The sequence below is a fragment of the Clupea harengus genome, chromosome 20 (genome assembly GCF_900700415.2).
Source record: "Clupea harengus chromosome 20, Ch_v2.0.2, whole genome shotgun sequence".
Classification (NCBI taxonomy): domain Eukaryota; kingdom Metazoa; phylum Chordata; class Actinopteri; order Clupeiformes; family Clupeidae; genus Clupea; species Clupea harengus.
In genome coordinates, this window is record NC_045171.1 from 11474057 (window position 1) to 11500307 (window position 26251).

At 42.0% G+C, this 26251-nt stretch overlaps 3 protein-coding genes across 23 annotated transcripts in view; all 3 read right to left on the reverse strand.

Annotated features, from left to right (window-relative positions):
* Nucleotides 1-26251, reverse strand: part of LOC105912957 (protocadherin gamma-A11-like) — a 208080-nt gene that overhangs the window by 95841 nt on the left and 85988 nt on the right. For 3 of the 21 annotated variants that reach the window (XM_031587235.2, XM_031587225.2, XM_042710813.1), the window contains exon 1: nucleotides 4285-7328. The exons of 9 other annotated variants lie outside the window; for them this stretch is intronic. In XM_031587235.2, coding sequence (XP_031443095.1) covers nucleotides 4285-6666 — 2382 coding nt within the window. In that variant the 5' untranslated portion in view covers nucleotides 6667-7328. Of the gene's footprint in view, nucleotides 1-4284; nucleotides 7329-7406; nucleotides 10388-10413; nucleotides 13613-13645; nucleotides 16215-17235; nucleotides 19949-20650; nucleotides 23620-26251 lie in introns of those variants that run through there. 9 more of the 21 variants (XM_031587234.1, XM_031587224.1, XM_031587233.2 and 6 more) reach the window with 7 other exon arrangements.
* On the reverse strand, nucleotides 599-4263 carry LOC105901749 (protocadherin beta-16-like). Its single transcript, XM_012829242.3, has one exon. The coding sequence runs from the start codon at nucleotides 3597-3599 to the stop codon at nucleotides 1119-1121; it is 2481 nt and encodes an 826-aa protein (XP_012684696.2). The 5' UTR covers nucleotides 3600-4263; the 3' UTR covers nucleotides 599-1118.
* LOC116225200 (protocadherin gamma-A11-like) lies at nucleotides 23709-26141 on the reverse strand. The gene has a single exon (XM_031587247.2). It carries the CDS (start codon nucleotides 26127-26129, stop codon nucleotides 23709-23711), a length of 2421 nt encoding a protein of 806 aa, XP_031443107.1. The 5' UTR covers nucleotides 26130-26141.

Sequence of the window (26251 nt, forward strand, 5' to 3'; positions counted from 1 at the left end):
CATCTCCACAATTTTACTACCATCTGGCTGGTTATTCAATTTCAGCACAAAATTATCATTGGTATTTAAATGATAGCTCTGAAGACCATTCACGCCAACATCAGCATCGTTTGCCCTCTCTAACACAAATTTGGCACCAGTAACTGCCGACTCACTGATTTTAAACTTAATTTCATTCTTTTTGAAGCTCGGGGGATTATCATTTATATCCGTGATTTCAACATTAATGCTATATAGTTCCATGGGATTCTCAAGAATAATCTGAAAATGCAGGGCGCATGGCGTCCTCTGCCCGCACAACGTCTCTCGATCTATCCTCTCCTTGATAAGCAGGACCCCTCTGTCTTTATTCAGCTCGATGTATTCAGTTTTGTCCTCCGTGTAAATACGTGCTTTGCCCGATTTCAGTCTTTTCAGATCCAAACCCAAATCCTGCGCTATGTTACCGACCAAAGAACCTTTCGACATCTCCTCGGGAATAGAATAACTGACCTGACCGTGCACCGAACATAAAAAGAAGAGCAAAGCGAACAATACTTGCCGCACGACGGTGTTGTCCGACATTTTCTCTTTGTGAGAGATATTGAACACAGCACAGTCCGTAAAAGAAAGGTATTCCTTTAGCTTGTCCGTCCAATTAATGCAAACACAATGTGTTTTTCGCCGTTTGTATAGCCAGGATTAAACCGTCAAAGTACCATATCTTCCACCGTATAGTGCCCTGGCTGTTCCCTGCTACCCGGAGATGTTTGTAAGATTATTTTTCTGTCTCATATGCTGACAAGATAAAGGGAGGGGCTGTCGGAATCCACTATTCACAATTCTACACGTTGACCAACAGCGGCACTCTGAGTCAGATCTGTTGAACTACACAATATATCTTGTGAAATAGTCTCTGTGAGTAAAGGTTATCATATGAAAAGAAACATAACAATATTTGCAACATTCGCTTTCACATTGATGTCATCCTTCATAGGACTAAATGTGAATGCACATTTCAGGGGGAAAAAAGAAGCAGAAGGTTTCACCAAACACACATCAAATTGCTCAGAGGTGGGTGTGTGTTCTAGTCAATCGATATAACAACACCGACAGAGGAACTAGTCCACTGTAGAAAATTAGATAAGTTTACATGATCTGCTCACCTGGTCGTCTGGGTCTTCCATGACTAGTTTCTCTCTGTGCGCATTCCGTAGAGACAGAGTTCCATTAGTATCAAGACTTATAATGCTCTGACTTGAGGGCCTGATGTATTTCAGATCACTTTTTCTGGAGTCAGTGGTGTGACACACCTCATAGTTGTAAACGTGTTGCAATGTACCTGTGCCCCCTACGTCTGCGTAATGAGGAGGATAATATGGGATTACTGGAAGATGTCCATTTGATTTATAAAACATCCGATCGCGTCTCCATCTGTAGCATTTGACTGACAGTATGGCTATAAGAGAAACAATGAATAGGAAAGACACTACAGCCAGTGCCAAAACCAGATAGAATGTGAGGTTGTCGTTGTAATCCTTGTCGTGCGTAAAGTCTGTGAATTCCGAGAGAACCTCAGGAAAACTGTCCGCAACCGCCACATTCACAACGACTGTAGCTGAGCGAGAGGGTTGTCCGTTGTCTTCGACTATTACTGTTAGCTTTTGTTTCACTGCATCTTTGTCAGTGACCTGGCGAATAGTTCTTATTTCTCCATTCTGAGCGCCTACTATAAAAAGCGCTCTGTCGGTTGCTTTCACAAGTTTATATGAGAGCCAGGCATTCTGTCCAGAGTCCACGTCCACAGCCACCACTTTTGTGACGAGATAGCCCACATCTGCTGAACGAGGCACAATTTCTGCCACCATGGAACTACTTGTCTGTACAGGATACAGAATCTGTGGTGCGTTGTCGTTTTGGTCTTTAACGACTATTTTAACGGTAACATTGCTAGTTAATGGAGGGGACCCTCCATCTTGGGCCTTTACCCGGAACTGAAAGTCTTTTATCTGCTCGTAATCAAAAGAACGCGCAGCATGTATGACTCCACTCTCAGCATTGACGGACACATAGGACGAGATGGCTACTCCATTAATCATACCGTCATCCAGTATATAAGAAACACGGGCATTCTGCCTCCAGTCTGCGTCTATGGCCCTAACTGCAAATACAGAGAGACCTGGAGAGTTGTTTTCAATAACGGATGCTTCATATGAGCTCTTTTCAAACAGAGGTGCGTTATCATTCACATCAGTAATCTGTAATCTGAGAGTGATACTGCTGGAAAGTGACGGTACACCTTCATCGGAGCACGTCACGGTAATATTATACTCGGAGTCTGTTTCGCGGTCCGGTGCACTGTCAGTAACTATGCTGTAGAAACCATTTGTTGTCGACTTGATTGCAAAGGGAATGTTGTCGTTCATGTCGCAATGCACTTCTCCATTTGTATCAGAATCTGGATCATTCACACTAATCATCGCTATAACTGTGTCTATAGCGGAATCTTCATTTACTGACGTAGATTGTGATATAATAGTTATAACAGGGCTGTTATCATTGACGTCAGTTACATCCAGGATTATTTTACTTGAGTCTGACAATCCACCCTTATCTACTGCTTCTATGTCGATCTGGTAATATTTGGCTGTTTCGTAGTCTAGCTCCCCAACTAAAATAATATCACCGTGTTCCTCTATATGAAACAACTCAGACACGCCATCGAGACTGTTTGAAATGAAATAACTTACTTCTCCATTGCTCCCTTTATCCGCATCGGACGCACTGACCGAAGTCACTAGTGTTCCTTTTGGGGAATTTTCAGGTATTACGCTCTTATAGACAGCCTTGGTGAAAACAGGAGCATTATCGTTAATGTCTAACACGGTGATGTATATCTGAACTGTCCCCGACATAAGGGGCTCACCACCATCCATAGCTGTCAGAAGAAGCGACATGTTCTCTTCCTTCTCTCGATCTAGTTGTTTCTGTAAAACCATTTCTACCTTTTTACTTCCATCAGCCTGACTATGCAGTTTCAATACAAAATTATCCGTTGGCTTTAATGTATAGCTTTGAAGACCATTGGTGCCTATGTCTAGATCCATTGCTTTGTCTAATACAAATTTTGATCCTAACACAGCGGATTCACTAATTTCAAAACGTTTTTCGGTTTTCTTAAAAGTGGGAGCATTATCATTTACGTCGGTAATCTCTACTGTTACTCTGTACAATTCCATGGGATTCTGTAGAATGATCTGAAAGTCAAGAGCACAAGGCGTAGTCTGTCCGCATAATGCTTCTCTATCTATTCTCTCTTTGATGAGGAGGAGTCCCCTTTCTTTATTCAGGTCGATATATTCAGTGCTATCTCCGGTAAAAACACGAGCTTTACCTGATTTCAGTCTCTTCAATTCCAATCCCAAATCCTGTGCTATATTACCGACAACAGAGCCTTTAGCCATCTCCTCGGCGATGGAGTAGCTGACTTGTCCGTACACTGAGCTTAGTGAGATGAGCGACATGAACAATAGGACTCGTCGTGCTGTTCCTCTGATCAAAAAAATCCCAGTCGTAGACGGTATAAACAGTGCAATCCAAGAGAATTTATGACGAGTCATGCTTGCTGCTCGGAAAAGGAAAGCAAGGTGTATTTATATCCCGTATAGGTTGAAAAAGAAGATGCAGCGTAAGGTTACGGCTCCGTTTTGCTCGTTTCTTTTACACTGGTCATGTAAGAATGATGGGGGAGGTACAAATTGTAGGATGGTCGATGTTCATCAGTAACATACTGTTGGCCAACAGCGGCCCTCTGAGCCTAACCAATAGAATTACACTGGTAAATCGCACCAACATTTTATCACGCAGCAGTCAGAAACCAAACGAAGTGCTTAAATCAGGTAATCAGTTGCATTGCATCAATTAAAATGTGTTAAGATGCTTAATTAGTTATCAAATACATTGCAATAAACATGATATTCAAATATTTGTTCTAGACTGACATGCCTCTCTGACCAAAAGAAACCGTCCGAGGGTGAGTATGCTTAAACAGTGGAGTTGTTTAAAACTTATTCAGGACCATGGTCAGCAATTTTGAAACTGATTCATATGAAGGCCTACCCTGCACTAGATCTGCACGAACTGTTTGAAATATGTGAGCACCGATAGAAAAGGTTCATACAGCATACGCATAGGTATAATAGGCACAGAGAGAAAGAGAGAGAGAGAGAGAGATTTGTGTATGTGTGTCTGTGTATGTGCGTGAACACAAGTGCCACGTGTTAATAGCTCATAAACCATGCTCACCTGGTCTCTTAAGTCTTCAGGGCTCATTATGTCTCTCTGCACATGAGGAAGTGTTTGTGATCCACTCGTGTCCAGACTAATGATGCTCTGACCACATGGACCTCCATATTTCACATCGCTCTTTCGCGAGTCAGTTGTCCTGTAATGCTCGTAATTGTAAACGCGTTGCAGAGTTCCTGTGCCGCCTGCGTCCCCGTAAAGAGGCGGATAGTATGGAATGACTGGTAGATTTCCGTTGGATTTATAAAACATCTGGTCACGTCTCCATCTGTAACATTTCACTGACAGTATAGCTATGATGGATACAATGAACAGGAATGAAACTACTGCCAATGCCAAAACGAGATAAAATGTCAGGTTGTCGTTGTACTCCTTATCCTGCATGAAGTCGGTGAACTCTGAGAGCACCTCTGGGAAGCTGTCTGCTACCGCCACGTTAATATTCACAGTCGTTGAGCGAGCTGGCTTTCCGTTGTCTTCCACTACAACAGTTAGCTTTTGTTTCACGGCATCCTTGTCAGTGATCTGGCGTATGGTTCTTATTTCTCCATTCTGAGCACCAACTTCAAATAATGCCCTGTCCGTCATTTTCTGTAGTTTATAAGAGAGCCAGGCATTCTGTCCAGAATCTACGTCAACAGCCACCACTTTTGTGACCAGATAGCCTACATCTGCTGAACGAGGAACCATTTCAGCCACCAGAGAGCCACTACTCTGTATGGGATAGAGCACCTGTGGTGTATTGTCGTTTTGATCTTGGATAGTTATTTTAACACTGACATTACTGCTTAGCCGAGGAGACCCTCCGTCTTGCGCTTTTACGCGAAACACAAAGTCCTTCATCTGCTCAAAGTCGAAAGAACGCATGGCACGAATGACACCGCTTTCAGCGTCGACAGACACAAAAGAAGAAATGGATACTCCATTTGTCGATGATCCATCCAAGATATATGAAACGCGCGCATTTTGCTTCCAATCCGCATCTACAGCCATAATTGTAAAAACTGAAATGCCGGGTGTATTATTTTCCACAATGGATGCCGCATATGAACTCTTTTCAAAAACAGGCGCGTTATCATTTACATCGGACACCTGCAACGCGAGAGTGACTCTGCTAGAAAGCGAGGGCACTCCTTCATCCGAGCAAATAACACTAATGTTATATCCTGAGTCTGTCTCTCGGTCCAATGCACTGTCAGTGACGATGCTATAAAAACCGTTTGAAGTTGATTTAATAGCGAAAGGAATGTTATCATTCATAACACAGTGAACTTGACCATTCTTTTCAGAATCTGGATCATTGACACTAATCATTGCTATAACTGTGCTGACAGCGGAGTCTTCATTTACTGAATGGGATTTTGAGATTATATTAATAGTCGGACTGTTATCATTAACATCTACAACATCCACAATTATTTTACATGAGTCAGACAACCCACCCTTATCAATTGCCTCTATATCGATTTCATAATGTCTAGCTGTTTCATAATCGATCTCTCCGACTAAAATTATCTCGCCATTTTCCTCTACACGGAATAAATCGGACATGCCATGAAGACCACTTGGGATTAGATAGCTGACTTGACCATTCTGTCCTTTATCTGCGTCGTAAGCGGTAACACTGGTTAACACGGTTCCTACTGGTGAGTTTTCAGTTAAAACTGTTTTATACACAGCCTTAGTGAAAACAGGTGCATTGTCGTTTGCATCCAGCACGGTGACGTGTATTTTTACTGTCCCCGACATTACGGGCTCACCGCCATCCATTGCTGTTAACAGCAGCGATATGTTCTCTTGTTTTTCTCGATCTAGAGGCTTCTGTAAAATCATTTCGACTTTTTTACTGCTATCTGCTTGATTATGTAGTTTCAGTGCAAAATTATTCATTGGCTTCAGTATGTAGCTTTGAAGGCCATTCATGCCTATGTCTAAATCAATTGCTTTGTCCAATAGGAATTTTGATCCAACCACTGCTGATTCACTTATTTCAAAACGTTTCTCGTTGTTTTTAAAAGTGGGAGCATTATCATTTACATCGGTAATCTCTACTGTTACCCTGTACAATTCCATCGGATTTTCGAGAATTATCTGAAAATCTAAAGCGCAAGGCGTTGTCTGCCCACATAGTGCTTCTCGATCTATTCTCTCTCTGATGGTGAGGACTCCCCTGTCTTTATTCAGCTCGATGTATTCCGTGTTGTCACCAGCATAAACTCGAGCTTTGCCGGATTTTAGTCTTTTCAATTCCAATCCTAAATCCTGTGCTATGTTGCCAACCACAGATCCAATAGCCATCTCCTCAGGAATGGAGTAACTGACCTGTCCGTACACGGTGCTCAGGAAGACGACGAAAACGAACAATAGTACTTGCCGTGCCATTCCTCTTGTGGACAGGTTTTGTTATCGAATTCGATGAAAATGATACAATCCAAGGTAATGGTGAGTAGTTATGATTCTTGCCGTTACAACTAGAAAAGTAGATACGTTTGCACCTTGTATGTGTTGAAAAACATGTAGTTAAAGATCACATTCCGCTTCGCACGAGTCCTCTCCACTCTGTTTCCTTCTACTCATAAAATAAAGAGATGAAAGAGGGAGGTACCGATAGTAGGACGGTCTACACTCACAACATGCTAGCCAACAGCGGCCCTCTGAGTTAAATGAGCTGAACTGCACCTCTATTCAACGGCACTTAATATATGGTTCAGCAAATAAAGGATAGGAAAATCTAGGACTTACAGGAATAGTCGCACAATTCGACATATTCATTGACTGGGATCAGATGTGTGATTTCACAAAACCAGAACCAAGCTATTTGCTTGGAAATAACATACTTTACTTATATATTATATACATATGTGCAATATATGTAATATGATAATCGTAGGAAAGGTAGAAGTGTAATGGTATACAGTCATACAACAGCAGTTTTACATTCTTCGAAATCACTGGTCTGGCAAGAGCCCTGTTCAGGACCATGGCCAGCAACAGATATATAAAGCAACACAATGTGAAGATACTCTGACCAAGCTCTGTTGACAGAAAACTTAAAAGATATGACAGGGGAAACGATGAAATGTACAATGCATACAAATATTAATAAATGCTAAAGTGCTCACCTGATCATTGAACACTTCAGGGCTCATTATGTCTCTCTGCACATGAGGAAGTGTTTGTGATCCACTCGTGTCCAGACTAATGATGCTCTGACCACAAGGGCCTCCATATTTCACATCGCTCTTTCGGGAGTCAGTTGTTCTGTACAGCTCATAATTGTAAACGCGTTGCAATGTTCCTGTGCCTCCTGCGTCCCCGTAAAGAGGCGGATAGTATGGAATAACCGGTAGATTTCCGTTGGATTTATAAAACATCCGCTCACGTCTCCATCTGTAACATTTCACTGACAGTATAGCTATGATGGATACAATGAACAGGAATGAAACTACAGCCAAAGCCAACACCAGGTAAAATGTCAAGTTGTCGTTGTACTCCTTGTCGAGCGTAAAATCACTGAATTCCGAGAGCACTTCAGGGAAGCTGTCCGCCACTGCCACGTTAACATTCACAGTTGCTGAACGAGAGGGCTGTCCGTTATCCTCTACTACTACTGTGAGCTTTTGCTTTACGGCATCTTTATCAGTTACTTGTCGTATAGTTCTTATTTCTCCATTCTGTGCACCTACTTCAAACAGTGCTCTATCTGATGCCTTGGAGACCTTATAGGATAGCCAGGCATTTTGTCCAGAGTCAACATCAACAGCAACAACTTTCGTCACAAGATAGCCCACATCTGCTGAACGGGGAACTATTTCAGCCATGACCGAACTACTAGTCTGTACTGGGTATAAAACCTGCGGTGCGTTATCGTTTTGATCCTGCACTATTATTTTAACGGTAACATTACTATACAGAGGAGGGGAGCCCCCGTCTTGAGCTTTTATGCGAAATACAAATTCCTTCATCTGTTCATAGTCAAAAGAGCGAACCGCATGAATAACTCCGCTCTCAGCACTGACAGATACGTACGAAGAGACTGATACGCCATTGATCGAGGAATCCTCCAACATGTAAGATATTCTGGCATTTTGGTTCCAGTCTGCGTCTATGGCTTTTACTGTGAATACAGACAGGCCCGGAGAGTTGTTCTCCATAACAAAAGCCTCATAGGAGCTCTTTTCAAACACCGGCGCGTTATCATTTACATCTGATACATGTAAGGAGAGAGTGAGACTGCTCACGAGAGATGGCTCTCCATGATCAGAACACATTACGGAAATGTTATAAGCTGAGACTTTCTCTCGATCGAAATCATTTGAAGTAACTACACTATAAAAACCATTTGATGTCGATCTAATTGTAAATGGGATGTTATCGTCAATATTGCACTGAACCTGCCCATTATTCTCTGAATCTGGGTCTTGGACACTCATTATAGCTATAACAGTATCTGGTGCAGAATTTTCTGGCACTGACTTTGATGTTGACATGACATTAATCAGTGGTTTATTATCGTTCACATCCAGTATATCAATAACGAGTTTACTGGAATCTGAAAGCCCGCCGTGGTCTTTTGCTTCAACATCAATTTGAAAATGTTTGGCTTTTTCATAGTCCAACTCACCAACTAAACGGATCTCTCCATTCTGCTCGTTTATACTGAACAGTTCGAGTACTCCTTCAATGCTACTAGAAATAGAATAACTTAGTAAGCCATTTACTCCTTTGTCTCTATCCATGGCTGTGACCGCTGTTAATACAGCCCCCCTCGGTGAATTCTCGACTATGCTGGTTTTGTATAGGGCCTGTGTGAATATAGGACTATTGTCGTTTGCGTCCAATACAGTAACATGAATCTGCACTGTCCCAGACAACTGGGGTTCGCCTCCATCCAGAGCCGTTAACAGCAAAGACAACTGGTCTTGCTTCTCCCGATCAAGAGGTTTTTGTAAAACCATCTCAACCTTTTTACTTCCATCTGCCTGGTCATTTAATTTCAAAATGAAATTGTCTGTTGGTTTAAGAGAATAGCTCTGAAGATCATTTATTCCGACATCAGGATCAACTGCTCTCTCGAGAATAAATTTCGAGCCAACTGCAGCTGATTCACTGATTTCAAATTTAAGTTGGTCCTTTTTGAAAACAGGCTCATTATCATTAATATCAGTGATCTCAACGGTAACACGAAAGAATTCAATTGGGTTTTCTAGAATTATCTGAAAATGTAAAGCGCAGGGCGTTGTCTGCCCGCATAATGTTTCTCTGTCTATTCTGTCTTTGATCAGGAGGACGCCTTTTTCTTTACTGAGCTCGATATACTCGACGCTGTCTCCGGTGAAAATACGAGCTTTGCCTGATACTAGTCGTTTCACATCCAACCCCAAATCCATCGCTATGTTACCAACTAAAGAGCCTTTTGCCATCTCCTCTGGAATTGTGTAGCTGACCTGCGCCAGTACTGAGCTGAGAGACAAGAGCGACATAAACCAGAGTACTTGCCGTGCCATTGTTTTACCCGACATTTTTTCGATGCGTCACAAAGAGTGGTATATAATCCATAAAGAGTCCTGTATTTTTGGCAATTTGGTTGTCTTGGTCGTCAGAGTATTAATCCAGATATGGCTAGTTTAGAAATCCTGATTTCTTTTTTTGAAAACTAGATAATCTTGATACCTTTCCGAGTTCTTTGTAACGTTGACGTTACATCTATGAGGGGATTTCTCACAAGTGAGGATAATGATTTCAGAGGGGGGAGGTAGCCTACTGTTGATTTACATTGACCAACAGCGGCCCTCTGAGTTCATTTAGCTAAACTGCACACATAATACAAATATCCACGTAAATTGAGGAAGTCTTATAAATAAAAAAACAACAACAAGGTGAAATTACGCACTGAGACCGTGTAGAATATAGTATACTATTGCAGTATATGTCCCTAATTATCACACATGATTAATGAACACTGCACGCGATGAACACGCACGCGAATGGAAGTCACATAAACGAATCATAATAAGCTTAAGCCACAGTTAACAAAAGTGTGCATTGGGAACTATGTACATAACGCCAAACTCTGTCAGCGACTGATAACTGAAGGCATTGGTACATTAAAAGTCATTGTTTTCTCACCTGATCGTCAGAATCCGCCAAGACCACTGCACCAGTCTGTGCATGAGGTAGTGTCCCAGCTGTGTCCAGACTAATGATGCTCTGACAACAGGATCTGCCATATTTCAGATCACTTTTTCTGGAATCAGTTGTTCTGCAGACTTCATAATTATACACGTGTTGCAGAGTACCCGTACCGGCAGTGTCTGCATAAAGAGGTGGGTAATAAGGAATAACCGGTAGATTCCCATTGGACTTATAAAACATCTGCTCACGTCTCCATCTGTAGCACTTCACCGACAGTATGGCTATTATGGACACGATGAATAGAAATGAAACCATAGCGAGGGCCAGGACTAAATAAAAAGTCAGATTGTCGTTGTACTCCTTGTCGTGCGTAAAGTCAGTAAGCTCCGAGAGCGCTTCTGGAATGCTGTCCGCCACAGCCACGTTGACATTGACTGTAGCTGAGCGAGAGGGCTGTCCGTTGTCCTCCACAACAACAGTGAGTTTTTGTTTCACAGCATCTTTGTCGGTCACTTGACGTATAGTTCTTATTTCTCCATTCTGTGCACCAACCTCAAATAGAGCTCTGTCTGACCCTTTCTGTAGTTTATATGACAGCCAGGCATTCTGACCAGAATCGACATCAACAGCAACTACTTTAGTGACCAAATACCCGATATCTGCTGAACGAGGCACCACCTCAGCGACTAGAAAGCCACTTGTCTGTACTGGATATAGAATCTGAGGCGCATTGTCATTCTGGTCTTGAATAATTATTTTAACACTGACATTGTTACACAATGGAGGAGAGCCCCCATCTTGCGCTTTTACGCGGAAGTGAAAATCCTTTAACTGCTCAAAATCAAAAGAACGCACTGCATGGATGACTCCGCTGTCAACACTAACAGACACGAAAGAGGAAACAGAAACTCCGTTAATCATAGAATCCTCCAGCATATACGAAATGCGTGCATTCTGCTTCCAATCTGCATCTATAGCTTTCACTGCGAATATAGAGAGTCCAGGCTTGTTGTTTTCAACTACAGAGGCCTCATATGCGCTCTTTTCAAACACAGGTGCGTTGTCATTTACATCTGATATCTGTAGGGAGAGAGTGGCGCTGCTGGAGAGAGACGGCACTCCCTCATCAGAGCAAAGCACAGTGACGTTATACACTGATTGCCTTTCTCTGTCTATTTCATTATCAGTAATTAAACTGAAAAAGTTATTAGCTTCGGATCTTAGTGTAAACGGAATGTTCCCATCGAGCACTGAACAACGAATTTTTCCATTGTCACCTGAGTCTGAGTCTTGAATATTTATCATCGCGATAACGGTGCCCGATTTCGAATTTTCACCAATTTCTTTTGATTTTGACATGATGTTGATCACTGGCTTGTTGTCATTCATATCGATCACATCTATGACGACTTTACACGTATCAGAATGCCCCCCGTGATCCGTTGCTCGAATATCAATCTCATATGATGGCATGATTTCAAAGTCTATATGTCCAAATACAGCCAATACACCATCATCTCGATTTATCACGAAAAGCTCTGATACTCCGTCGATGGCATTAGCTATAGAATATTGTATCAAACCATGTAATCCTTCATCAGCATCAGTTGCACTTACTGTTACTAAAGCTGTGCCCTTAGGGGAGTTTTCTTCCACACTTGCCTTATACACCGATTGAGAGCAAACAGGCGCATTGTCATTTGCATCCAGCACTGTAATCAGTATCTGAATGGTTCCAGTCATTTGTGGGTCACCTCCATCCATAGCAGACAATGTCAGTGTTATATGCTGCTGTTTCTCTCGATCCAGAGGTTTTTGTAAAATCATCTCAACGTTTTTACTCGATTTGCTGGGCGATTTTAAAATAAAGTTATCAGATGGATTAAGTAAATAGCTCTGAAGACCATTGACGCTAACATCATTGTCAATGGCTCTCTCTAAAATAAATCTCGCACCAATAAGCGATGACTCAAGCATTTCAAATTCCATTTCATTCGTCTTAAAAACAGGCGCATTATCATTTATGTCAGTAATCTCGACGTTAATACTGTAAAATTCCATGGGCTCTTCTAAAATAACCTGTAAATGCAAAGCGCACGGAGTGATCTGCTTACATATAGCTTCACGGTCCATTCTCTCTTTTACAACTAGGACCCCCCTCTCCTTATTCATGTCGATGTATGTAGCACTGTCTCCAGTATAAATACGCCCTTTACCCGATTTCAGCCGTTTTACATCTAAACCCAGATCTTGAGCTACATTTCCAACAACAGAGCCCTTTGGCATTTCCTCCGGAATGGAGTAACTGACTTGCCCTCTCACTAAACCGACAATAAGGACAATAAACAACAGTACTTGCAGTGCCATGGTTCTGTTTGACATTTCCCAAAAGGAGTCCCCTGAATAATTGCAAAAAGATATTTCCTCTCGGCACAATATGTTCCACACTTCGGTCTGTCTCCTTCCTTCTTTATGACACGGTTCTATATGCAGCCTCTCTTTCCTTGCACGGTTTCCAACAGGGCGGTGTCAAACGTGTGGTGTTCACACCGCAACATGCTGGCCAACAGCGGCACTCTGAGTCAAAATCACGCAATTGCATAAATGCCGATTTGACGAGAAATTACAACTCCAGAAAACAAGTCTTCACAACGCTGTATACCATGTGCTGGTCGAACCATGTTCATCCAACAATTTACTTTGCATACCTAAAGCATGTCCGTGCACAATAAACGCCAACATCATTCTACTTTCCTCCCCTGCTCCTTCTCTGTCTCCCCTCCTCTTTCACACACACACACACACACACACACACACACACACACACACACACACACACACACACACACACACATGCACTGTCAGTGTGAATGTGCTCCAGAATATGCCTCCTGCCCTATGTTTTCTTGGGCAACAGAATTAGATTTCGATATGACAAAATAATTCTCTAAAGTATCTTATACACATGGTAGAAAAAGTGATTATACAAGAAAAGGGCATTTAGTCACAAAGCTTTACATAAAAGTACTACATTATGCCATATGTAGTGTTTCAGCACCAAGGTCAGCAACAGCCCACTCCAACGTTTTCACTTCATCTGCTTACAATAATTAGTGTGGGGAAACATTTCAACATAAATCTAAACAGAGTATGTATTCAACAGATTAAACACTAAACACAGGGTCCACACTTACTCAGATGCATTAAACAGATATTTAAGGCTCACCTGGTCAGTGGAATCCTCACTAATCAGTTTTTCTGGTTGCATATGAGGCAGTGTGCATGTTCCAGTGGTATCCAGACTGACGATGCTTCGACTGTTCGTTCTATATTTTATGTCACTCCTTCTGGAATCGGTAGTTCTGCAGACGTCATAATTAAACACGTGTGGCAATGTTCCTGTGCCACCTACGTCACCATAAAGAGGAGGATAATATGGAATAACTGGAAGATTCCCGTTGGATTTATAAAACATCCTCTCCTGTCTACATCTGTAACATTTCACAGATAGTATGGCTATTATGGACACAATGAACAGGAAGGAAACCACAGCCAAGGCCAAGACGAGGTAAAAAGTGAGGCTGTCGTTATACTCTCTATCATGCGTAAATTCCGTAAAGTCTGAGAGCACTTCAGGAAAGCTGTCCGCCAAAGCCACGTTAACGTTAACAGTGGCTGATCGGGAGGGGTGTCCGTTGTCCTCCACTACAACAACAAGTTTTTGTTTAATAGCATCCTTGTCAGTGATTTGGCGTATAGTTCTTATTTCTCCGTTTTGTGGTCCCACTTCAAACAGCGCCCTGTCGGTCGCCTTTTGCAGTTTATAAGACAGCCACGCATTTTGACCAGAGTCCACATCGATAGCCACGACTTTGGTGACGAGATAGCCCACATCTGCTGAACGAGGAACCATCTCTGCCACCACATAGTTGCTGGTTTGAACTGGATAAAGTACCTGTGGTGAATTGTCATTCTGGTCCTGAATATTTATCCTAACAGTAACATTGCTGCTCAGTGGAGGGGATCCTCCATCTTGCGCCCTGATATGGAACTGAAAGTTCTTTATCTGCTCGTAGTCGAAAGAACACACAGCACGAATGACTCCACTGTCAGCACTGACAGATACATACGAGGATATAAGCACTCCATTAACGGAAGATTCCTCTAGAATATAAGACACTCGAGCGTTTTGGTTCCAGTCTGCATCTTTTGCTTTTACAGTGAATACAGAAACTCCTGGTGCATTATTCTCTAAAATGGAAGCCTCATAAATACCCCTGTCGAACACAGGTGCGTTATCATTTACATCAGTTATCTTCAAGGAGAGCATGACGCTGCTGGATAGAGAGGGCACGCCGTCGTCAGAGCATGTGACGGTGATGTTATACCCCGAGACTTGCTCTCGATCTAATACATTATCCGTGATAATACTATAAAAACCATCGGATGAAGACTGTATGATAAAAGGGATATTCTCATTAAGAACACAATTGACATTGCCATTCTCAGCCGTGTCAGCATCTTGTATGTTCATCATAGCTACAACAGTCCCTGTTTCTGAATTCTCGGATATTTCATTTGATTCAGAAATTATACTAATTACGGGACTGTTATCATTTACATCCGTGACATCTACAATTACTTTGCAAGAATCTGAGTGGCCACCCTGGTCTTTCGCTTGAACTGGAATCTGATATTGCTTATTTTTTTCAAAGTCGATACTTCCTATTAATGTCAGTGCACCGTCCTTACTGTTTATCTGAAATAATTCTGCCAAACTTTTTGCAGCGCTTGACAATGAATATGTGACAACACCGTTTGAACCTTGATCAGCATCGGATGCACTGACTGTTGTCAGAATAGTGCCTTTTCGCGCATTCTCTTTGACGCTGGTCTTATAAGTAGGCAGAGAACAAACGGGGGCATTATCGTTAGCGTCTATAACCCTTATAACAATTTCCATCGTGCCAGACATCTGAGGCTCTCCGCCATCTAAAGCTGTGAGTAACAAAGACATGTGTTCTTGTTTTTCTCGATCTAATTGCCTTTGTAAAATCATTTCAACATTCTTTGTACCATCTGCTAAATTCTGCGTTTTCAGAGCAAAATGCTCAGTAGGCTTTAATGCGTAGCTCTGAAGGCCATTGACGCCGACATCATTGTCAATTGCCGTCTCCAAAACGAACCGAGCTCCTGGCTGTGCGAGCTCACTTATTTCAAATTTCATCTCACTCATTGTGAAAATTGGAGAATTATCATTAATGTCGGTAATCTCCACCGTAACTCTGTACAGTTCCATCGGCTTCTCCAGAATTATTTGAAAATGTAGAGCGCAGGGCGTTGTCTGTCCACATAGAGCCTCTCTATCAATTATCTCTTTGATAACGAGCACTCCTCTTTCTCTGCTCAACTCGATATATTGCGCACTTTCTCCGGTATAAAGACGAGCTTTGCCCGATATCAGTCTTTTTATATCCAATCCGATGTCCTGAGCTATGTTCCCAACCAGAGAGCCTTTTGCCATCTCCTCGGGAATAGAGTAGCTGACTTGTCCTTGCACTAATCCAAGAGAGAGGGCCGAAATAAACAATAGTACTTGCCGTGTCATTGTTCTCTCCAGTAATTCCCAAATCCAAGCGAAATAAACTAACCAGGCAGCAGCTCCTTGAGGATATTCAGTAAATCGGCACAGTATAATCCTACACCAAGAAAGTACGAAAATGTTCCTTAATGCCTTTTCAATTTCATACAAAACTTAACAGTATATGTCGATGTTTCTCCTTCTCCATTTTCTGGAGTATTCCGGTTATGCTTTCTCTTTTTTAGAGATAGGGGAGGTACTCTAAGGAAATCTGCATCGATCAGAGTAACATGCTGGCCAACAGCGGCACTCTGAGTCAAATCCTATGAACTACACAACTGTTAAAATTGGTCAAAACGTGCTCAAAGCATTTAAAAATCATGCGCCTGGGCAAACCTAGTAATGCATATCAACCATATCTCCCATCTCCACCTCCATCGGTTAAATGTCGTCATATGATGACTATTACCTACCTACAATATGCTCAGATCATTTGAAGCCACTAGAATAACCTAGGAATGGTAGGGCATGAAATCAGAAGTACTCTACAAACCGCCAAAGTCTTGTCAAAACGTAAACAGCGTTTTAGAAAATATAATGGTAAATATATCCAGGTATCCACTCACAGGTTATACATTTAACACATTTCATGTAGTACTACACACTCACTGATATATGTAAGAATATGTGTGTGTGTGTGTGTGTGTGTGTGTGTGTGTGTGTGTGTGTGTGTGTGTGTGTGTGTGTGTGTGTGTGTGTGTGTGTGTGTGTGTGTGTGTGTGTGTTTGTGTGTGTGTGTGAGAGAGAAAGAGACTGATGTGTGTGTGTATATATGACGATATATATATATATATATATATATATATATATAGAGAGAGAGAGAGAGAGAGAGAGAGAGAGAGAGAGAGAGAGAGACGGTTTGAAGGTGAATGGCTTCATTAAGGTCGTGCAGTATTTCCCCAACATCCCCCACAGGCTTTTGTGATCAGCATATTGTTCAGCACCATGTACACAGATTTCAGGACCATGATCAGCGACCAGTGCAATGGCATATGAGAGCCCAGTGCAAAATAAACTTTTAACACCTAACAATTATACCTGAGATTAAGACTGAAGTAATAATCAAATGTCCAGTTGATTCATTCATACTGTTGTTGTTGCACATGACAAAAGTAATATGTCTTCAAATTAAAGCAAAGTTAAAAAAACATGTTTGATCAATTGCTACTCCATACCTGATTTTTAGAGTCATCGCTGACCAGTGTTTCCATATCCGGACGAGGTAATGTCTGTACTCCATTGGTGTCCAGACTAATGATGCTTTCAGTGTAAGGTCGTCCATATTTCAAGTCACTCTTTCGCGAGTCAGTTGTCCTGCACACTTCGTAATTATAAACGTGCTGTAGAGTTCCTGTGCCCACTGAGTCGCCGTAAAGTGGTGGATAATATGGAATGACTGGGAGATGGCCATTGGATTTATAAAACATCCGCTCACGTCTCCATCTGTAGCACTTCACCGACAGTATGGCTATTATGGATACGATAAAGAGAAATGAAACCACCGCCAATGCCAAGACGAGAAAAAAAGTCAAAGTATCATTGTTATCCTTGTCGTGCGTAAAATCCGAAAATTCCGAGAGGACTTCAGGGAAACTGTCAGCCAAAGCCACATTGACATTGACTGTAGCTGAGCGAGAGGGCTGTCCGTTATCCTCCACTACAACAGTTAGCTTCTGCTTCACAGCATCTTTATCAGTGACTTGGCGAATAGTCCTTATTTCTCCATTCTGTGCGCCAACTTCAAATATGGCTCTGTCTGTCGCTTTCAATAATTTATAGGAGAGCCAAGCATTCTGTCCGGAGTCCAAATCAACAGCAACCACTTTAGTGACCAAATACCCAACATCTGCTGAACGAGGAACCATTTCAGCCACTAGAGAGCCACTGGTTTGTACTGGATACAGCACCTGAGGCGCATTATCGTTCTGGTCTTGGATCAGTATTTTAACACTGACATTACTGCTAAGTGAAGGGGAACCTCCATCTTGTGCTTTGATGTAGAAAGTAAAATCCTTCAATTGCTCAAAATCAAAAGACCGCACTGCATGAACAACTCCGCTCTCGGCATTAACAGAAACGTAAGAGGAGACGGACACACCACTTATCGAGGATTCTTCCAGTATATAAGAAACACGGGCATTTTGGTTCCAATCCGCGTCTTTGGCCTTCACCGTGAATATAGACAGGCCTGGGGAATTGTTTTCCAGAATAGATGCGACATATGCGCTCTTTTCAAACAAAGGCGCATTATCATTTACGTCTGAAATCTGTAAACAAAGAGTAACCCTGCTGGAGAGCGAGGGCACCCCTTCGTCAGAGCATGTCACGGTGATATTATACCCTGAATTTCTTTCGCGATCTAATTCATCATCGGTTACCAAACTGAAGAAGTTATTTGACGTCGTTTTCAAAGTAAACGGCATATTGTCATTTATCGAACACACGACTTTGCCATTCTCTCCTGAATCTCTGTCTTGGACATTTAATATGGATACAGCTGTTCCTTGCGTCAAGTCTTCCGATATTGTGTTAGATTTCGACATCACACTTATAACTGGTGCATTATCATTTGTGTCTATTACATCGACTAAAATGTTGCATGAATCTGATAGACCCCCCTGATCACTTGCTCTTACATTAATTTGATAATGACGTGCCTTTTCGTAATCCACACTGCCGATCAGAGTTACTTCGCCGTTGTATTCATTAATTCCAAATATTTGTCTGACATCATCCAATGTGTTACTTATTGAATAAGTCACTTTACCATTAGGACCTTGATCTAAATCAGAGGCGCTGACAGTGGTCATTAATGTACCTTTGGGGTCATTCTCAGTAATAACAGCCTTGTACGCAGCTTGCGTAAAAACAGGTGCGTTATCATTGACATCCAAGACACTGATACGTATTTGTGCCGTGCCAGATAACTGCGGATCACCCCCATCTACAGCCATCAGTATCAAAGACATGTGATCTTGTTTTTCTCGATCTAGAGGTTTTTGTAAAATCATTTCCACATTTTTACTTCCGTCTGATTGGGGTAGTAATTTGAGAATGAAATCTTCCGACGGCGTAAGAGAGTAGCCTTGAAGGCCGTTGATGCCGACATCTAAATCCATTGCTCTCTCAAGCACAAATTTAGCACCATTTGTTGCCGATTCACTAATTCTAAATACCATCTCTTCCTTTTCAAAGTGCGGAGGATTGTCATTGATATCAGTTATCTCTACGGTCACACTATAAAATTCCATAGGACTATCCAAAATGACCTGAAAATGCAGAGCACAGGGCGTAGTCTGTCCGCATAATGCCTCTCGATCAATCCTGTCTTTGATTAGCAGAACACCACGTTCTCTATTCAGGTCGATGTATTCAGTATTGTCTCCTGAAAAAATACGAGCTTTGCCCAATTTCAATCTTTTCGGATCTAAACCTAAGTCTTGAGCTAAATTACCCACTAAAGAGCCTGGTGCCATCTCCTCCGGAATCGAATAGCTCACTTGCCCCGTCACTAAACCTACAGAGATTATGAAAATAACAACGAGTACTTGCCATGTCTTTGTTCTGTTTGATATGTCCATTTCAAAACAGAAATAAATCACCAAAATCCGTTACCAGCGGCCTTGTTCATGCAGTGTGGTAGTCGCAAGACAAAGAAATAAATATGGCGCACATACAGTTTTCCGAATGAAAGAGATCCCCTCAGTACCACCATATTCTTTCTTAAGCTCTAACTGCGCTCTATGTGCAGTCGTATTTTGTTGCTCGGTAAAGGGGGAGGTAACACGGGAATTACAACCCAGGATATCCACAGACTGACCAACAGCGTCACTCTGAGTTTAACCAGCTGAACTGCAGAAATATTAAAACAACTGGTAGACATTCTTGCACATGCATTTCCTTAATTGTATTAAAATGGAAAAGTACATTTGGTTTTCAAATAACGGGTTGCACCTAACCGAATATTATGAAATTAGTTAAATCAATTGATAGAACCCATGCATGTGTATACGGTATAAAAAAAGGGATTTCGATGGTTATTCGGTGTATTAGGGGTCACACCTGATTTGGATGGTCCCCTATAGACTATCTACAGATGTTCAGAATATAAACAAACTATCTGTTGAAACTCTGTTAACTACACTTTATGGTATGGGTTAGGGGTTGTGTTATGTTAGGTGATGTTCAGTGAACAATTAGAAAGAGTTTCAGCAAACCATCTACAAAGTCTCTATAGGCGGACTATCCAAATAAATTGTTACCGTATTAGGTATATAACATGGACGACAAGGAAGCAACACAACAATTTGATGGCAGCATTATTGATTGGTTAGTGCGGGACAGTGCAGGACAGTGCTGGACAGTCAATTCCCCCACAATCCAAACAAACAAGCCTGTCACTGATAGAACAGATATTTGATGAAGACGTTTCGGAGCTGTATTCAGTTTCGAGGTGAATGATTGTCAGACAATGCCTGGCTGATCAAAAGGAATTATTAATGTTTTATGTTCCGATTCATGTACAGTATATCAACAGCAATGTGCAAACAGACATTAAACTTAAGTGAACTGATATTTATTCAGGCTCACCTGGCCAGTAGGATCTTCAGCGTGTTTCTTCTCTCTGCCGTGCGCAAGTGTTCCAGTAATATCCAGGCTAATGATACTCTGACTACGCGGACTGGCGAACTTCAGATCACTTTTCCTGGAGTCAGTCGTTCTGCAAACTTCATAATTATAAACGTGTTGTAAAGTGCCGGTTCCTCCCACGTCTGCGTAAAGGGGTGGATAATACGGAATGACAGGAAGATTCCCGCTGGACTTATAACACATCCGCTCACGTCTCCATCTATAGCACTTGACTGAGAGGATGGATATGATGGACACAATGAATAGGAATGACACAACAGCCAGTGCCAAAACAAGGTAAAATGTCAGGTTGTCGTTGTATTCCTTATCGTTGTTAAACTCAGCGAATTCCGACAGCACTTCGGGAAAACTGTCTGCCACCGCCACGTTAACGTTTACTGTAGCCGAGCGTGAGGGCTTCCCATTGTCCTCAACTACAACTGTGAGTTTCTGCTTAACGGAATCTTTGTCAGTGACTTGTCTGATAGTTCTTATTTCTCCATTCTGAGCGCCCACTTCAAAGAGCGCCCGGTCTGTTGCTTTCTGTAGTTTATATGAGAGCCAGGCATTCTGTCCAGAGTCCACATCAACGGCCACTACTTTAGTGACAAGATATCCCACATCTGCTGAACGAGGCACGACTTCTGCCACAAGAGAGCCGCTAGTGTGCACTGGATACAGAACCTGAGGCGCGTTGTCATTCTGGTCTAAAATTGATATTTTAACACTAACATTACTGCTTAATGGAGGAGAGCCACCATCTTGCGCTTTTACAAAGAACTGAAAATGCTTTATTTGCTCGTAATCAAAAGAGCGCATTGCTTGTATGACTCCACTATCGGCACTAACAGACACAAAAGACGATATGGTGACTCCATTTACAGACGAGTCGTCCAGTATGTAAGTCACGTGAGCATTCTGCTTCCAGTCATTATCTCTGGCTTTTACTAGGAATATAGAAGTACCCGGTGAGTTATTTTCTGCAATGGATGCATCATATGAGCTTTTTTCAAATATAGGCGGGTTATCATTCACATCTGATATCTGTAAGGAGAGAGTGACGCTGCTGGAGAGCGAGGGCACGCCTTCATCAAAGCACGTCACACTGATGTTATATTCAGAGTCTCTCTCTCGATCTAACTCATCGTCAGTGACCAAGCTAAAAAAGTTGTTTGATGAAGATTTCAGTGTAAAAGGGATGTTTTCGGTTATTGAACACTGCACTTTCCCATTTTCGTTTGAGTCTGGATCTTGTACATTTATAACTGTTACTACTGTGCCTGGTTTGGCATCCTCGGATAACGCACTTGATTTTGACATGATTTTAATGCCTGGTTTGTTGTCATTCATGTCAATTACATCAACAATGACTTTACAGGAATCCGTTAGTCCTCCATGATCGCTTGCTCTTACATTGATCTGATAATGCGAAGCCTTTTCGTAATCTACGAGTCCAATTATTTTTACTGTTCCGTTATCCTCATCTATATCAAACATTTCGGAAACACCATCCAAAGTGTTTGTAATTGAATATCTAATTTTCCCGTAAGAATTCTTATCTGGGTCAGATGCTTTGACAGTGGCAACAGTAGTGCCTATAGGAGAATTTTCTTTCACCGAGGCTTTGACTACTGGTTGCGTAAAAACTGGTGCATTATCATTCGCGTCTAAAACAGTGATGCGTATCAGTGCAGTTCCGGAAAGCTGTGGCTCCCCTCCATCAATAGCTATTAACTCCAAGGATAATTTCTCCTTTTCCTCCCTGTCTAAATGTTTTTGCAAAACTAGTTCTACTATTTTGCCTCCATCGGGTTGGCTTACATATTTTAAATCAAAATGATCAGTTGGTTTCAAGGAGTACCTCTGAAGACCGTTTTCGCCTACATCCTGATCCATAGCTTGCTCTAAAACAAATTTTGCTCCAGCGAGAGCAGATTCACTGATTTCGAAATGTATTTCACTTTTCTTGAAAAAAGGTGCGTGATCATTAATATCAGTTATCTCCACGTTAACGTGATAAAATTCAATAGGATTTTCTAGAATTATCTGAAAATGCAGTGCACAAGGCGTCGTCTGTCCGCATAATGCCTCTCGGTCTATTCTCTCGTTGATGAGGAGCAGCCCTCTTTCTTTATTCAGCTCGATGTGTTCAGTGCTATCGCCCGTATAAATGCGAGCTTTGCCTGATTTAAGACGCTTTAAGTCTAAACCCAGATCTTGCGCTATGTTGCCAACCAAAGCGCTCTTTGGCATCTCTTCGGGTATTGAGTAACTGACCTGTCCATAGACTGAGCTGAGGCATACTACAGAAAAAAAGGACAGTACTTGCCATGCCATTGTTCTGTACGACGATTCCCTGCGAGAAATGAAATAAAGCAGTAATCCGTGATTAAAATCCTCCAATTGCTCTCAATAGCCGCCCTCGTGTTAACAGACTGTGTTGAATCGACAAAAAGAGCAAATTGGTAGTCTTGCGTGTGTCTTTATATTCCAAACGTTTGCCAGCCGAACCTTCCCTCTTCGAAATATATTCATACTGACAGAGGAGGTGCAACGCACGTCTGGACTGAATTTCAACAGATGAACCAACAGCGGCGCTCTGAGTCCGATTCCCACATTGCACAACCACTGCAACACCAGCCCTACTACTACATTGCCTCGTGAACAGCGCAAATCAATAGCAGAGTCAATTAGCCAGTGTTCAGTCAGCACAGACACTGGGCTACTGAGCACAGAGCTTAGCCAATAGTGCCACACACTCCTGCCACACATGAATTAGGAACGCGCCATGTCCCCAGTTGTCCTTTACTCAATCCATACGTCAAGATCGAATGAGTGGTAACGACAACATCAAACAAATATTCAGCATATAACCCAATGATCTTTCACCGTTTCAGAGCCAGACTCAGCGACCGAAACATAAAAATCTACCAGAACAGTTATTTTAGATATGTTTTAAAGAATGCAAATACATTTTGATTCAATACAAACATGTCCAAAACATCATATCAACATCATTCTAATGGCTTACAAAAGCAATACAACTCACCTGATCATCCATGAGGAGTTTCTCTGAATTGGGATGCGGGAGTGTAAGTGTCCCACTGGCATCCAGGCTAATAATACTTTCATTGCAAGGTCTACGACATTTTACATCGCTCCTTCTAGAGTCAGTTGTTCCATAAACTTCATAATTATGAAGATGATGCATGGTCCCCGTGGCGCCAACGTCCGCATAAAGAGGTGGGTAATAAGGAATAACCGGTAGATTCCCATTGGACTTATAAAACATCTGCTCACGTCTCCATCTGTAGCACTTCACCGACAGTATGGCTATTATGGACACGATGAATAGAAATGAAACAACAGCGAGGGCCAGGACTAAATAAAAAGTCAGATTGTCGTTGTACTCCTTGTCGTGCGTAAAGTCAGTAAACTCCGAGAGTATTTCAGGAAAGCTGTCCGCCACAGCCACGTTGACATTGACTGTAGCTGAGCGAGAGGGCTGTCCGTTGTCCTCCACAACAATAGTGAGTTTTTGTTTCACAGCATCTTTATCAGTCACCTGACGTATAGTTCTTATTTCTCCATTCTGTGCGCCAACCTCAAATAGAGCTCTGTCTGACCCTTTCCGCAGCTTGTATGACAGCCAGGCATTCTGACCAGAATCTACATCAACAGCCACCACTTTACTAACAAGATAGCCTACGTCTGCTGAACGAGGAACAATTTCAGCTACCAGTGAGCCACTAGTTTGCACTGGGTACAGAATCTGAGGTGCATTATCGTTCTGATCTTGAATGTTTATTTTAACACTAACATTCGTACTTAACGGAGGAGATCCTCCATCTTGTGCTTTGACATGGAAATTAAAATGCTTTATCTGTTCGTAATCAAAAGTGCGCACAGCATGAATGACTCCACTCTCAGCATTAACGGACACATACGAGGAGACTGCTACCCCATTCACAGAGGATTCCTCCAACATATACGAAACTCTGGCATTTTGATTAAAATCCATATCCATTGCTTTTACTGTGAAAATGGAGAGGCCAGGTGAGTTATTTTCTGGAATGGAGGCTTCATAGCTGCTCCTTTCAAACACGGGCGCGTTATCGTTCACGTCTGATATCTGGAGGGAGAGAGTGACGCTGCTGGAGAGAGAGGGCACGCCTTCATCAGAGCAGGTCACAGAGATGTTATATGTTGAATCTCTCTCTCGATCTAATTCACCGTCTGTAACTAAACTGTAGAAATTGTTTGACGTAGTCTTCAAGACAAATGGCATATTTTCATTTATAGTACACTGAACATTACCGTTCTCCCCCGAGTCTGGGTCCTGCATATTAAGAATACTAACAACGGTACCGGATTTAGAGTTTTCGGGTATTGATGACGACTTGGACATGACATTTAAAATCGGACTGTTATCGTTTGCGTCGATGACATCAATAATCACCTTACACGTATCTGAGTGACCTCCGTGATCTTTGGCCAGGACATCAATTTGATAGCGTTTGATTTTCTCATAATCTGTGTCTCCTATCAATTTCAGTACACCAGTAGTATCGTCTATTTTAAATAATCCAGTCATGTCACCGACAGGCTTCGACAGTGTGTATGTTACTCTGCCATTCAACCCTTCATCGGCATCAGAAGCATGGACAGTGGTTAGAACTGTGCCTTTTGAAGCATTTTCTAAAACACTTGATTTATATACTCTTTGGGAACAAATCGGAGCGTTATCATTGGCATCTAGTACCGAAATGCGTATCTGCACTGTCCCAGACATCTGCGGATCGCCTCCATCAGTAGCAGTCAAGAGTAACAATAAACCGTCTTCTTTCTCTCGATCTAAAGATCTTTTCAATATCATGACAACACTTTTGGTGTCATCGGAATGAGTTTGTGTTTCCAATTCAAATATATCACTTGGCTTTAGGGCGTAGCCTTGAAGGCCATTGATTCCAACATCACTATCTATAGCTTTTTCCAGCGTAAATCTTGCACCGAGGAGAGAAGACTCGCTTATTTCAAACGTCATTTCCTCCACTGGAAAAAGGGGTGCATTATCATTAATGTCCGTGATCTGAACTGTAACACTATAGAATTCCATAGGATTTTCTAATATTATTTGGAAATGAAGCGCGCATGGTGTTGTCTGGCCACACAGGGCTTCGCGGTCTATCCTCTCTTTGATAAGAAGGATCCCCTTATCTGGCATAAGCTCTACGTATTCAGTTCCGTCTCCAGTATAAATGCGAGCTTTCCCTGATTTAAGTCTTTTCACATCCAAACCTAAATCCTGTGCTATGTTCCCTACTACAGAGCCTTTCGTCATTTCTTCGGGGACTGAGTAAACGATTTGCCCCTGCACGGAGCTGAGGCTAGAGAGAGAAACAAACAACAGTACTTGCCAAGCCATTGTCCTGTCCGGCATTTTCTTTGGGTATAAAAGCACAATAGAATCCTCGAAAATGAACGGCAATATCGGAATATTCCCCAAGTAAAATGGTATACCGTCCAAAATGACAAGAATTTAAGTAAGCTATCCAATGATAT

Bases quoted from the DNA above. Each gene is read 5' to 3' on its own strand.
- LOC116225200 (XM_031587247.2), bottom strand. From the start codon at position 26,129: ATGCCGGACAGGACAATGGCTTGGCAAGTACTGTTGTTTGTTTCTCTC.
- LOC105901749 (XM_012829242.3), bottom strand. From the start codon at position 3,599: ATGACTCGTCATAAATTCTCTTGGATTGCACTGTTTATACCGTCTACG.